Genomic DNA, 15,411 nt, shown 5'->3' with positions numbered 1-15,411 from the left:
TGCCTTGATTTTTTTTTTTAACTTGATAAAGTCTTTAGATGCAAAAGGTTTTATGTTGTTTGTTTTTGCTGCTAATAAGTTCATTATTGTTTTTACTTTTTAGGGCCTCTTGATTCCATATAAATTTTAATTTTTATAAGTTATAATTTTTCTATTTTGAAAATATTGTTGGGATTTTATTAAAGATTTCATTGAATTTATAGAGCATTTTTGTAATTATACTGACTCTACATCAACACTGTATTTTAACAGTGTTAAGGCTTATGGTTCATGATCATATAGTATATTTGTACTTATTTTTTGCTTCATATGTTTTAGTGGTCTCTTATTGGACACATCATTTTCTTATCTTCTGTCCTCTTGATGACTATCTGTGTGTAGTATCTCTTCAACTATGTGTCTTTGGATGGGAAGCTTATTGTATCACGTTTATCTATTCTGCCTGTGTCTGCCTCTCGGTTAGAGCTTAATCCATTTTCATTTAAAGTAGTTACAAACCAGGAGGGACTCCTCCCAGTTATTTCCCAGCTCCCCCTTTACTGCATTTCTATCTCATTTCCTTTGAGTACGTTGTTTAAGCTGTTTTCTTTGGGTATCAAGGGAACGCTGCTTTAGAGTCCATACCCATTTAACCTCTATAGTACACCGAAATGTCTTTCTTTTTTAACTCCTGCAGTTCACTGTTGATTCTACACAGTTACATCTTTATGCATTGTGTGTCAAAACTATCTGTTAAATTATATGGGAACCAAGTGTAGAGCTAAAAACCTAAGTTATAATGGTAAGAGGTTTTCTGTTTACCTGTGTGTTTAATGTTTGTTTTTTTTTATGGTCTAATGTACTTTTACAGGAGTCTGCGTTTCCTGCAGAGCAGGTCTCTATTAATGAATTGCTTTTGGTGTTGTTTACACAAGAATGTCTTAAGTTCCCTTTCACTTTTAAGGGAAAATTTTGTCAGATGTAGGATTCGTGGTTGATTTTTTTTTTCTTCTTAACACTTTAAATATATCAGCCTACTACCTTCTGTCTTCCAAAGTTTCTGATGAGAAATATGATAATCTTCTGACAGTCATTTGTATTGTAGGCCATGAATCACTTCTTTGTGCTTTCAAAATTGTCCCTGGCCTAAGGTTTGATTTAAATGTATGTTGGTTTAAATCTTTGCGATCATCCTCCCTGATGTCTGATCAGCCTGTTGGGTGCTAATATTGAAATCTTGTATTGAATCTGGAGGTTGCTAGTGGTTGTTTCTCTGAATAGTCTTTCGCTCCTGCTCAGAAATTCCACCGTGCCTCTGCTGGACTCCTTCCTTCATGCTGTCCACAGACCTTACAATCCTCTTTGTTAGTCCTTGGGCATTTGAATTGTTCTGTCCTCAGGCTTGCTGTTTGTTTCTTTTCCTGCCTGCTCAAATTTGTGTCCCTCCCTCCCTCCCTCCCTCCCTCCCTCCCTCCCTCCCTCCCTCCCTTCCTCCCTCTCTCCCTCTTCTTCTAGTAGATTTTTAAATTTAGTTAATAATGCTCAATGCTTTTAAGCTTCAGATTTTTTATTTGGTTTCCTTTTTAGGTTTTCTGTTTCTTCAGAGTCATTGTCTAGTAGATGACCGTCAGGTCTGTCTTAGCAACAGTTGTTGGGTTTCGCTTCCTCATTGCTATACATGAATCATATTTTCTCCCTTGTGTTCCTTGTGTTATTTGAAAAAAGAAAACATGTTTCCAATTAATAATGTGATCATGAAATCAGATTGTCGCTTTCGCCGGTGTTTGGTGTTTTGGTTTTGATTGTTGTAGTTCGTCTCTGCTAAGGATCAGTATAAACAAGGTATTTCTGAGGTTTTCCATTCTGGCTTTGTAATTGCCCTTGTGCATGCAGTTGCTCCTGTGGGTGTCTTAGTTCTTAATGTCTAGTTCCTAAAAGGAGGTGGAGGAGAAAAAAACAAAAAGGGTTGGGGAAGGTATCATCAGCCTTTCAAATCCCCTAGAAGTCACTTTACCCAGAGGGGAGGGGCTTACAAGGGCAGACGAGGTACATCGGTAGTGACTGCCCATCTGTGTCTAGATCTGTGATCAGAAGCAGCAGTCAGCAGTCTATAGGACTCAGAAGACAGATTTTTATTGCCCACCTTTGTCCCCATGACCTTCAAACAACCGCCCCACAAATGCGAACTCTACAAACAGCTACCTACCTAGCAGGCCTAGCAGAGGGAAAGATGGTAGTTACTTCTAAACCGCTTACAATTTACCTTACTTTCCAAGTCTTTCATAGGAAATTTTGAGCCGTTGATAGTTTATCTTAGAGTTCTAAAATGGTTAACATAATACCATATAATGTCTGGGTGGGAAAACTGTTTCCTAATACTAGCCTGCCCTTTCCCCAGAATCTGTTGATTGTTCATGCGTCAGAAATGTGTCTTGCCTTTCAATTCATCACCCTTGAGTGGAACCGTAGCTCCCTTTATGTGAACCTTGTACTTTAACGCGATAGTTATTCTTTGTCACCTGCAGCTTTTCTTGCTTCTGTTACAATTATTTTCTGCATAATTACTTATAATCTTTATATAAAAGTGTGGTTCACTTCACAAATAGCCACCTTTAAACACTTTTTAAAGTGTTTCTAACTCTTTAGTCGGTCAAATTATCAGTTAACTTATTTTTTTGTACAAATATACATATACCTGTTATTTTTATTATTTACTTTTTTATATACTTGCACTGGTGTGTGCCTCTGGTGCAGTACTATGGCATCAATAATGGTGGTAATAACTTACACCTTTATCTTAAACTAATATTTAATTTAGTAGGGGAACATCTAAGGACACTGATACGTTCATCATAATTGGTAAAGTTAATCTAGGCTCTCAAGTTTAGTGTCTCAGTAGATACTGTGACTGTGGAAAGGGAAGAAGTATCTATAGATACGGCAATTTATTAGTCTCAGAAGGTAGACGTCTCGGTAATTAGTGCCAATAAAGGGTGCTTTGTTCTCATGAGGATAGAGATAGGGAAAAAGAAAAACCATTCCAAAATAATGTACTAAGTCTTCAAGGCCGTGCCCTGGATTGGGTTTCAGGCTGCTGGTGGCACAGAACTGATGGGGCTTCGAGAATATTAGCTATTCCTGGGAGGCTTCCGGTGTGGTAAATCATGGCCAGTGCCTCCTGTCGGCTGACGTGGAAGAAGAGACTGCCACTTGTTCGTGCTGATGTCCTGTACTTGGTGGCTCAACTACACTGGGCCAAGCAACTGTGGACTGAATCTGTTGAAAGTGGGAATCAAAATAAAATTTTCCTCCTTTCTGCTGCTTATATGAAGCATTTTGCCACAGCGATCCTAAAAATAACAAATATAGGAAGCTCATAGTTTACTGGTAGAGAGGTGCATAGCCTTCTGATAATGCATGGGTGTCGGAGAGGTGCAAGTGGAGGGACAGGGAAGGGCTGCATGGGACAGTCGTTCATTTACTTGTGATGGTTGAGCCATGGGTGTCAGAATACCAAAGCTAATCTGTCCATAAGATAAAATGTGATAGGTTATTCAGGGTAGAAAAATGCAAGAGTCAGACCCATCCTTATAAAAGTTCATGGCAAACTTTAAGAATGGGCTTAACCTGTTCAGGTTGATATCCCTGGGAGGCCAGCTCTTTTCTGAAGAGACATGGAGGAGGAGTGGATCTGGAGGAGAGGAGGAGAGGGAGGAGAAACCACAGTCGGGTTGTAACATATGAGAGAGGGGAAAAGGCTTTATAGACAGTACAGATGAGCAGGAAGGCAGAGAGACGTACTAGAGCTGGAACTTGTCTGCCAGCGTTAGCAGTGTGATTTTCTCCTGGGTATTGGAAAGGCTTAGCCGTCGTAGCCTTCTCAGGCGTTGATGCTGCACACGCTGGTTGTCAGCTCCACTGTCAACCTTTGTTTTTATTAAATAATGGCTCCAAACTGTTAGAATGGTAACAGGGACCATGTGGCCATGCTAAAGAGAAGCCGCAATATGCCCATTAAAAGTGAAAAAAAAGTTAAAATTTTCAATTTAAGTTGAGAAATGGAGTGGGAATTCCAATCGTCATGATGACATGGTAAAGTATAGAGCTATGAAGTTATGACTAGATAGATGCACCCCTTGTGGTCACCCAAGACAGGCAGTGTTTCAGGATATTGAAGCACTGTAGTTTGCTTCCTTTTGGCTGAAATTGAAGAACAGACTTACTTCTGTCCTGAGAAAAGGCTCATTGTCAACAACTGTGGCAGACAAGAGGTTTTATTTTGCTTTCTGGAAGTTTTTACTGACAGGAGACAATTCGCCAGGATTCTATCCTCATGATAGAACACGGGGCCTTTAACTGTTTGTCTTTACTCTGATCTTATCAGAATCTAACCCCACGGGGAGTCAGTGCACGTCAGGATTTTGTTTAATGATAATGCAAGAATTTAAGAAAATCCCTATAGTATGTGATGCATGGGTATGGGTATGTACTTTCTGCAGTACCTGTGTGGAGGTCCAGAGGACGAATTTCAGTAGTTAGTTCTCCCTTCCATTGTGAGTTCTAGGATTAATCTTGGGTAGTCTGGTTTATGCAGCAAGCACTTGCTCACTGAACCATCCCAGCATCAGAGTTTTAAATCATTCAATGTGTTTTTCAGTTTTTATGATGTATTTATCAGGTTATCCAAATAAATTTTCTCTGTACTCAAATAGTTTTTAGAGTGAGATTTTGGGTGATAACTGTATAATGAGTCAAGTGTCTTAGGGTTTGCTAGTTTAGTTAGCGTCTAGTTAATGTTTCTGTTGCTGTGATACAACATGACCAAAAGCAGTTTGGGGTTTATTTTGCTTCCTTTTGTATCACAGTTTATCCTTGAAGGCAGTCAGGGCAGGAACTTGAACAGGGTAGGAACCTGGTGGCAGGAGCTGATGCAGAGACCATGGAGGGCTGTTGCTTACTGGCTTGCTCCTACCGTGAACTATAGACTTGGCATGATTCTTAGATTTGTTAGTTACGTAGTGCTTTCCCTGAAAGGTCTGATAATTTTTAGCTGACTTCATAACTTACAGTGGTGCTAAAAATTACTTGTAATCTCTGGACATGTTCCTCAATCATAAATTGATCTAATGTGAGTGCATCATTGGACAACCCTATTGGAATTTCACAGTTCTAACAACTAGTTAGTTTTTAGCTTTCCCTACCTCAAAACCATGGTAGTAGATGACGCCAGGGCTCTCTCTTTCCAAAGGCTAGTCGGGGTCACTTTGTCCTGCTGCTGGTGCTCATTCTCAACATCTAGTTCTCTGTTCTCTGTGGAATGTGGCTGCCCCACTACATCTGAAGCTGCATTGCCAATGTAAATGCTGTAGAAGTTGCTAGAACATTTTCTTCCTAAGGCTGACTTCAAGCAAGGATCAACCAGTTCTGCCTTGACGGATTGAGTTAAATGGCCCTCCTTGTGACCTCACTTGGGATCTTTTGTTTAGCTTCCTCCCTTGTCTGTCTTCTTTTAAAGTTATTCCAGAGAATATTTTGGTTGGCTCTTAGGAGAAACTGGGATCCAAAATGGTGAAGAGAGTTTATTTGGATTGTTCCAAGTAGCAAATAAGATGACACAGATTGAAATGTGATCCTAAGGCACAGAAATTTCAGACAAGTGTTAAAGACAAAAATCCCAGGTAGAGGAATTGCATCAGCTTTTTGCCAGAAGTTTCATGCTCACAGAGAAGCAGTGTCTTGTAAGAAAAGGGATTGGGTAATTTAAAGAGAATAAATAGCGCAGTTCTCCTTAAAGGAGGAAAGAAGAGAAAGAAAGAAAGAAAGAAAATCTTGGGGTAGGCCTGATCCCTGCTTGTAATCTCAGCACTTGGAAAGTGGAGATAGGATTCCTCTGAAACTACACTGCATACCAAGCTGCCCTGCTTACGACCCTGTTCCAAGCAAACAGGAATTCTTAAGAAAGGAAAAGAGATAGATGTGAGATGACCCTGGTGGTGTCTGTAAGCGTGGCATGCGTCCCTCAGATGCAGCCTTAGATCTCACCAGTTAAACTACAGAATGGAGCACACTGGATAACACCCAAGTTTATTTGGGGAACATGTTTTTTGGATTTTCTTAAAGTTTATTTGGGTATAGGTTAATTAAACTTGGTCTCTCGTATCCCCTTGACCTAGTATTTTGAAATCCCTCAGAAAGATAAAGTCGTATCTCTCTAATTTTAAATTTTCCATTCTTTTCAGTAAATTATTTTGACTCGAGTGCCTCATCTTAGAGTTTGCATCCAGGCAGCGTAACTTAAGATAACTGATGTGCTCCACACTCTCTTTGCTCTTGTGATATTTTGGAGGTTGAACTGTACTTTTCTGTACAGTATAGTTTAGTTTTTTTTCCTGTTAATAAATCATGATGTCAAACTTTTAAAGAAAGAATTTGCTATATGATTTTTCTAGAATGAATACTTAAATAGAAAACTTTGAAAAATCAAAATAAAAAATTGGTCCTTTTGGCATCTGACTCTGGCAATATATTTTATTACTTTATGATATCTAGATTTTATATCCTGGGTCTATTGTGGTAATTGCCTTTTTAGATAAATATGTATTTCACTTTGGTTTCATATTTAACATTGTCTTAGTTAGGGATTTCTATTGCCGTGAAAAGACACCATGACCACAGCCACTCTTATAAGAAAAACATTTAATTATGGTGGCTCACTTGCAGTTTCAAAGGTTCAGTCCATTATCACGACATGACAGAGAGCATGGTAGCATGCAGGCAGATGAGGTACTGGAGTAGCTGAAAGTCCTATATCTTGTTGGCAACAGCGAGTCAACTCAAAGTCATATTGAGGGAAGCTTGAGTCCAAAGAGACTTCAAAGCCTGCCCCCACAGTGACACACTCCTCCAGCAAGGCCACACCTCCTAATAGGGCCACACCCTTGAGTGGCTATATTCTTTCAAACCACCACATTCCACTCCCTGGACCCCAAAGACTTATAGCCATATAATAATGCAAAAAAAAATGCATTCAGTCTAACTTCACAAGTCCCCATAGTCTATATCAGTCTCAAACTTGTTTCAGAGTCTCTTCTGAGACACATAGCAATCTCTTACCTGTAATCCCCCTGTAAAAATCAAAATCAAAAAACACATCACATACTTCCAACATATAATGGCACAGGATATATATTACCATTCCAAAACACAGGGAAGGGAACATAGCAAGGAAATACTGGACAAAAGTAAGACCAAAACTCAGCTGGGTAAGCTCCAAATTCTGCAGCTCTTTATCTGATGTCAGAGCGTTCTTCAGATCTCCAACTCTGATCAGCTTGGTTGAATGCAGCACACTTCTTTCTCTTGGGCTGATTCTACTCCCTGTTAGCAGCTGTCCTCAGCAGGTGTCCCACAGCTCTGGCATTTCTAACATCTTGGGTTTCCCAAGACAAACCAGGCTTCAACTTCAGTTTCATGCAATGGCTTGTTTAGTAGGCCTTCATCAGGGACACCCTTGACACAAGACTGGTTTCAATGGCTTTCTTTAGGCGTGGAGGCAATCCATAACCCATTTCTTCTATCCTTAACTCTAAACCCAGAACCACATGGCCAAAGCTGCCAGATTCTGCTGCTTACTGGGGTTGGGACATGGCTCCCTCATTCAATCACATCTTCACCGGCTTTTTGTCCTTCACTGCTTAAGCTTGGCTGCAGACCAAGCTGGCCGAAAACTCAGATATCCGGCCAACTTCTGCTTCCCAGTCCTGGGATTAAAGGTGTGCCCCACCACACCTGGCTCTAAGTTTTTTTTTTTTTTTTTTAAATTCCTTTTCACAAATTGGAAACTTAGCTGGGCGGGACCTTGCCCTGAGGCCACTACTCCCTTTGTTCCATTTCGCAATCCATCTATCTTCTTGAACACAGGATTTACCTTCGTTTCACTTCCTGGTGCTCTTTTTCTCCTCAAAGTTTACTTTTTGTAATTTACCATGCACAGTTTTACTCCTTTTCATTATAAATCTTCTTTAGAGTTACCACCAATATCCATACAAGAGAGTCTATACTAGGCTGTTTTGAGATTTCTTCTGCCAATACAATTAATCCAAAACTGTTCACTTTGTCTCAAGTAGACTCTTCAGACAAGGGCAAAAGGCAACCACTTTCTTCACCAAAATATCACAAGAAGAATCTGTAGGCAGCATACTAAAATTCTCCTCTGAAATCTCTCAGTGAGTCCCCAACAGTTCAGATAACTCTTAGCTCCTCTGTCTTCCATGCTCTTACTAGCACGTCCCGTTAAACAGTACTTAAAACACTCCAAAGTTTTGGGTTTGCTTTCCTCCAAACCAAAACATGGTCAGGCCTATCACAGCAATACTCCAGTCCTTGGCACCAACTTCTCTACTAGTTAGGGTTTTTATTGTTGTGAAGAAACACCATGAACATGGTAACTCTTACAAGGAAAACATTTAATTGGGGCGTCTTGTTTCAGAGGTTCAGTCCCTTATTATCATGCAGGGAGCATGGTGGCATGCAAGCAGAGACATGGTGTCGAAGCTGAGAGTGCTACATTCTTGCAGGCAACAGGAAGTCAGCCGACTCACTGGGTGATATCCTGAGCATAGGACACTTCAGAGCTTGCCCCCACAGTGACACACTTCCTTCAACAAGGCTATGCCTACTCTAAGAAAGCACACCTCATAATAGTGCCACTCCCTATGAGATTATGGGGCCAATTGCATTCAAACTACCGCAAATATTGTTACATAAAATACCCTTTTTAAAAAATTGCATGAATACCAATGCAGTTCTGATTTGAACAAACCTGTTGTAAAAGACATTTATGAAGGGTGTCTAGACTAGCTCTAAAGTTATAGGCTGCATGCATGTGTGTATGCATGTGTGATGGCTCCATTGAAAAAGTGCTTGTGTCAGCAGTTTGGATTCCTAGCCAAAAAGCCAGGCATGATTTACACCTGTGTCCTAGCACGGGAGAGGCAGAATTGGATCACTGGACTCAATAACCAGGTAATGTCGTTGAATCAGTAAGCCCTAGGTTCGGTGAAAAATCCTGCATCAAAAATCTAGGATAGAGACTGTAGCACAGATAATAAAAACCCAGAGAAAGATATTTATTAGAGTTCAACTTGAAGGTCAGAAAAACAAAGCAGCCAATCACTGGCTCTTACCTCTACCTCAGACTGAAAATGGGAGATCTTGCTTCCATGAATGCTCATATTGAGACCGAAAGCGAGACCTGTCTCCTCCTGTTTTATTTTCCTCTCTAGTGCTGGGGTTTAAAGGTGTGCACCACCACCTCCAGGCTCTGTGGCCAACTAGTGCAGCTGCTAGGATTAAAGGTGTGTGCCCTCACTGCCTGGCCTGTATGACCGGCCTAGTGTGTCTGCTTTGCACTGATCTTCAGGCGAGCTTTCTTTATTAAGACACAAATAATAAACCACTATAAGAGACACCAGGCAGCATCGCTGAAGTCCACGCATGTGAACGTGTACATACATTCCCACTTGAACATACACTCATGCATGCAGCCTATAACTTTAGAGCTAGTCTAGACACCTTGATTGTAGAAGACAGCAAGGGGAATTTGATTGCTAACTGAGGGTTTTATGAGTAAGAGTGTTATTGTTAGCTTTGATGGACATTTGATGGTGGCATTTTGTCTTATAAGAACATGTCTGTTTCCAGAGAAAGTGTAGAGAATTTGATATGCAGGATTTACATTAGCATTGAAATTCAATAAATGAAGTAGATGTCAGTTGTTTTTTAATTATAATACAGTCTAGTAGGAGGAAGGGCTTAGTTTAGCCCACAGTTTCATGGCGGAGAAGGGTTGGCAGCTTGGCTCCCATGGCGAAGGGAGCTTGTTACATCTCCCCAGGTTAGGAAGCAGAGAGATCTGGCTTGTTCTCAGCTGTAACTCTTTAGCTGCTTTCCTTAGTCTTACTTCTGCCAGGTAGGCCACAAATCCAAATAAATTTTAACACGGAGCCTTTGTAAAGTACCACCAAGAGTCACCTCAGTTTTAAGAGGAACGTATGAGAGAAGGATGGAGACGTATAATCAGTTTCACGTGGTATGAAAAGTATATTATGAATATGTAAATGTACCTCACAGATATATTAATCTAGAGCAAAATTTCAAATGCTAAGATGAAACTTTTGCAAGATGTGACATATGAAGTACTTGAAGGACCAAAAGACAGTACGGTCTTAGGGACTTTGTTGTGGACTCCAGAGGAATTCTAAAAGCCTGACAACTGGATGAGGAATTTGTCTCACAGTAAAATTACTCCCTTACTCCTGGTGGGGGACTGAAAACTCAGCACAGCAGAAGAGACACATGGATAAGCATGCCGCAGAGATAATGTGAGTTCCATTTCAGACTTATGCAATAAAGCAGATAGCACAACATAAAACGAATCAAAACATTTTTGCTTTCTCAGGATATGTTACATTTACATAGTACTGTAATTGAGCAGGAACATTGTCTTTTAAAAGTATAAGCAGTGATTAAACATAAAACACTTTGTTGCTAGAAGACATCCACATCTCCAAGAGTGAGTCACACTCGAGTGGAAGGAGGACTCAGGATGACTGCTCACTGAAGGCTGGGGAGAGGGTGTTGTGACCATTTCTGAAAGCAGAATGAAGTGAAGATTGCCACATCGGTGACACTTCCTCTTGTGAAAGATCGTTCTGTCACATGGAAGCTGTGGGATAGAAACTGGTGATTATTGGACTGAATTAAAGTTTCATTATGAAATTCTAATTGGTCACATATTCGGGCTTCACTTGCACTTCTAGCCTGAAATTTCAGCGTCCTCTGTCCACATTTCTAGTTCTCTTGCCATCCCACCATACCTACAGTTGTTGCCTCCGCCAGTCTGGAATTCCTTGGAATTACCAGAGGGGTCAAATCAGTTTGTAAGATGCCTTCCGCAAATCGCAGATGTTCCAGTTCGCATCAAGATTGTCGAATCCCTAATCCTTTCCAAGTAGTTAACAGTTTCCTTAGGCCAGATCCATCTACTGTCTAAAGCAGATGCACTCTTTATTTATTTATTTATTTATTTTTATTCTTTTTTAATTAAAATTTCCACCTGCTCCCCGTTTCCCATTTCCCTCCCCCTCCCCCCACTCCCCTCCCCCTCTCCCCACTCCTCTTCTCCTCCCCCTACTCCATTCCCCCTCCCTCTCGATACTGAAGAGCAGTCCAAATTCCCTGCCCTGCAGGAAGACCAAGGTCCTCCCACTTCTATCTAGGTCCAGGAAGGTGAGCATCCAAACAGGCTAAGCTCCCACAAAGCCAGTTCATGTATTAGGATCGAAACCTAGTGCCATTGTCCTTGGCTTCTCATCAGCCTTCATTGTCCGCCATGCTCAGAGAGTCCAGTTTCAACCCATGCTTATTCAGTCCCAGTCCAGCTGGCCTTGGAGAGCTCCCAATAGATCAGTTCCACTGTCATAGTGGGTGGGTGCACTCCTCGTGGTCCTGACTTCCTTGCTCATGTTCTCCCTCCTTCTGCTCCTCATTTGGACCTTAAGACCTCAGACCGTTGGATCTCTGTCTCTATCTCGATCCATTGCCAGATGAAGGTTCTAAGGTGATATGTAAGATATTCATCAGTATAGGATAGGATCATTTCAGGTTCCCTCTCCTCAGTTGCCCAAGGTACCAGCTGGGGACATCTCCCTGGACACCTGCGAGCCCCTCTAGAGTCAAGTCTCTTGCCAACCCTAAGATGGCTCCCTTAGTTAGGATATATATTTCGCTGCTCCCGTATCCACCTTTCCTATATCCCAACCATCCCAATCCCACAAGCTCCTCCCATCCTCCCCTTCAAGCAGATGCACTCTTAAATAAGATTTGAAGCTCCTCATTGATTCATAGGCATATGTATGTATGTATGTATGTATGTATGTATGTATGTATGGAGAGAGAGAGAGAGAGAGAGAGAGTAGGTGGAGTCAGCAAGATGCCACATAGCTGCCAGAGGAGAAAGACGCAGGCCACCATCTGGAACCTTCCCTAGCTGGTAGGCCATGAGCCTCATGGTAAAATATAAAATAGTGGAAATGGGTTAACCAAAGATATAAGAGTTAGCTAGAAATACGCTTAAGTTATTGGCCAAACAGTATTGCAAATAATATAGTTTCTGTGTGATTATTTTGGTTCTGGGCGGCCGGGAATGAACAAGCAGCCTCCTACTACAATACACCTCCATCAGGTCCTGCTGGCTGGCTGCAGTGGCAGGAGCCTTTTTCCTGAGAAGCAGGCCACACAACACAGGGAGAGTAAATTTGGTATAATCCTAAAGAGAATCTGTGACGCTCTGAAGCCAGCATTGTCATCTCCTCTCTATCTGTGAAAGTCTCTTGTGACATCTTTTTCAGTGTATGAGGCTGTTTCATCTACACTGAAAATGTTATGTAATGTAGCCCCCTCGGCAGTCTCCGCAGCTGGATCATCTGGATGACTTGCTGGAGTTTCTCCATCAGTATTTTCTGCTTCTCTGTGCCCTTCTGTCTCTAGACCTGGGTCGTAGGATCCAAACTCTGATCTTCATGATTTTGCAGCAAAGGGCACTTAACGTTAAACTGTTTCCCAAGGTTGACTTTTTAAATTTTGTTTTCTTGTCTGTAAAACGAACATTGTGAGAATAAAAACTGAAATTATGTGTGGAGTACTTAGCATATGGTAAATGCTTAGCATTTTTAATTTTTTTCTTGGAAAATGGGAAATTCTATACTTAAGGCTACCCTCATTGGTTATTAACAAACTGTTGCAGTAACTTGGTTGTGAAGTAGTTCAGTGAGTATTCTTTGAGCCCCTGATGTTTTAGGCACTGTGCTAAATCTGGTGACATTCAGATGCTATGCAGGACTTTGTGAGCCAATGTGTTAACAGTGCGAGCCCAGCAGTCAGAGTCGGCATCCAGCAGTGCTGTGAGACCAGGATTTGCAACAGAAGCAGCAAACTTCTGTTCAGGGCCGTTGTTGTGCCTGTTGCTTCTGTTGCAACTATCAGCTCTGATTGGAATGGAGGAATGGACATGAATGCAATTAGATAAAACTTCATTTCCGGAAGCAAGAGCCTATGTCCCAAAACTTTGCTGTCTCTAACTCTAGCCCTTCCCTAGTCATCCCCGGCTGGATGACTTTTACACTTTTTTAACTGCTGATAATTTATTATCTGTTAGTAGCACACAGACCAAGTATTAATTACTCAGAATTATGTTTCTGTAGAAGTGGGCAACGATACAGGCCATCCTATGGAGGACCGCCTGCTTTTAATTGTCCTAATGTTTTAGATTTCTCATCTTACTTGTTTCTGCAAATGCTTGCTCTCTTTCATGGTGCTTGATCTCGTCTTCATGGTGTTTCTTCCAGACCACCAGTTCTTCTCCAGTCTTCTTTCAGAAGTGCTGCTGGTCCCTTCAGCCTTCTCTCCCCGAAGGCCGCCCTGGCTTCTCAGAGGGAGCAGGCACTCCTGTCCAGGCTCTCCAACTCAGGAGACCTGGCTCTTCAGTTTTTTAAAGAACAAGATGAAAGAAACAGTATGTAGCTCACAAAGCCTAGAGCATTTTATTTCTAGCTCTTTCCAGGGTTTACTTACTCCACATTGAAGAGTAGACTAAGTGATGATGGCTACAAAAGTGAAGGCGCTAGACTTGACAGCCGAGTTTGAAAGTGATCCTGCAAACAAGCTTGGCTCATGGCGGATCTGCTGAAAGGAGATCCCAGCTCTGTGCCAACAGAGCTTAGAATTGTTCACACAGGACCATGAAAGCCACGCAGATAGAGTCATAGATATCAACTGCCCATGAAATCTAAACCTCGGGATTTTTTTTCTTGATAATGTAGATCGCTTTACACTTTTATAACAGGATGCTAATTTTTAAATTATTATTTCTTATTAATTGTTATTATTATTCTTTTACAGAAATACACTCTCGGGAAATGGCCTCTAAATCTTGGCTGAATTTTTTAATCTTCCTCTGTGGATCAGCAATAGGATTTTTTTTATGTTCTCAACTATTGAGTATTTTGTTGGGAGACGAGGGTGACACCCAGCCTAGTATGCTTCATAATGACCCTCATGCTGGACATTTAGATGATAATGGACACAGTCACCTCAAGGGACAAGTGGACTTCAATGCAGACTCTAGCCAACATAAAGGTAAAGTATGTGTTGTAAGACGTATTTGACTGTTGAATGTGCTGGGAAGTTACATACATCTCACTGTAGTGCTGTCTACAACTGTTGATTGAAATGAGCCCATGTGTCAGATATTAAGGTGATTTTTGATTCATTTGTCTTGGGAGAAAAACCTAAGATTTATTTAAGAAGTTAATCATTTTAAATGGAAATGGTTCATAAACCATGATAGAAGTTTTGGGAATTTTTCTTATGGTTTATATAAACTGTTTGGGGTTTGTTACCCTAGAGAAACACATAAGATGTATATATTTTACACTTCAGTCAGTGGTTAACTAATCATTTTTCTTTTAGAGGGTCTTAGAAGTATAGAAGTAAGGATAGTGAGTAGATGTTACAGTGGCTTCATTTATCCTGGTTCTTATCCCTGAAACCAAACCTTTCTCAGACGGGTCTTCTGCATATCCCTTCTCTGTGTCTCTGTCCTTTAGCTCTGTCTGTTTGATGTCACCAATTCTGGAACGTTCATTTCTGCTGTCTCTTTACTGAGTTTACCTTCAGCCTCTCAAGAATGTATAAATTGAATTCCTAGTCCTCTCCACTCCCAGAATAGCATTTCCATGTTTTCTCCTTTCTCTAGCACTGTTGCTGTAAGCTGGGAACTGTGAAATTGTGGGAAGTCCTTATCTTTTCATCTTAGTTGGTTCCAGTTATTACTGAACTAGCAGTTGTACATTGCCATTTCCAAAATCTCTTGCTCTTAGTCCAAGTAAGTTTTCTCCAAGACAGGCTTCTAGCTACCTGCACACACCTATATTTGATTAAATTTCACGCTGCCTTTTCTTGTCCTTTCTTTTAGTAAGCTTTTCCTGAAGACCCTTGTTCTGCATGTCTGTTCTGGAGCCACTTCATTTCTCCCGTCTGCTTTGCCCACATCCTTAGATCCCTGCTCTCATTTCATAGTCCCCACACTTTCTTTTCCCTCAGCACTCAGGACACTTTAAACATACGTCTGTCCAACTGGATGGAGAGATGGCTCAGTGGTTAAGAGGACTAGCTGTTTTTTCCATAGGACCTGGGTTTGATTTCTAGCACCCAAACTGAGACCTACAGTAGGGGCCCTCCATTTCCAGAAGGATCAGATACCCTCTTCTGGCCTCCTTGGGCACTTCATGCCATGTGGTTTCAGACGTGCATACAGGCAAAAACACCCATACACTTAAATGTATCTTATTTTAAAGAAATCTTTCTACCATT

General features: G+C 41.1%; 1 protein-coding gene across 2 annotated transcripts in view; it reads left to right on the top strand.

Moving 5' to 3' along the window:
* The window catches only part of C1galt1 (core 1 synthase, glycoprotein-N-acetylgalactosamine 3-beta-galactosyltransferase 1), a 34,209-nt gene that overhangs the window by 8,499 nt on the left and 10,299 nt on the right, over positions 1-15,411 (top strand). For both annotated transcript variants that reach the window (XM_057780748.1, XM_057780757.1), the window contains exon 2: positions 13,939-14,175. In XM_057780748.1, coding sequence (XP_057636731.1) covers positions 13,939-14,175 — 237 coding nt within the window. The remainder of the gene's footprint in view (positions 1-13,938; positions 14,176-15,411) is intronic.

This window comes from Chionomys nivalis, chromosome 1 (assembly GCF_950005125.1).
Source record: "Chionomys nivalis chromosome 1, mChiNiv1.1, whole genome shotgun sequence".
NCBI lineage: Eukaryota > Metazoa > Chordata > Mammalia > Rodentia > Cricetidae > Chionomys > Chionomys nivalis.
This window is presented reverse-complemented; position numbering and strand designations above follow the sequence as displayed.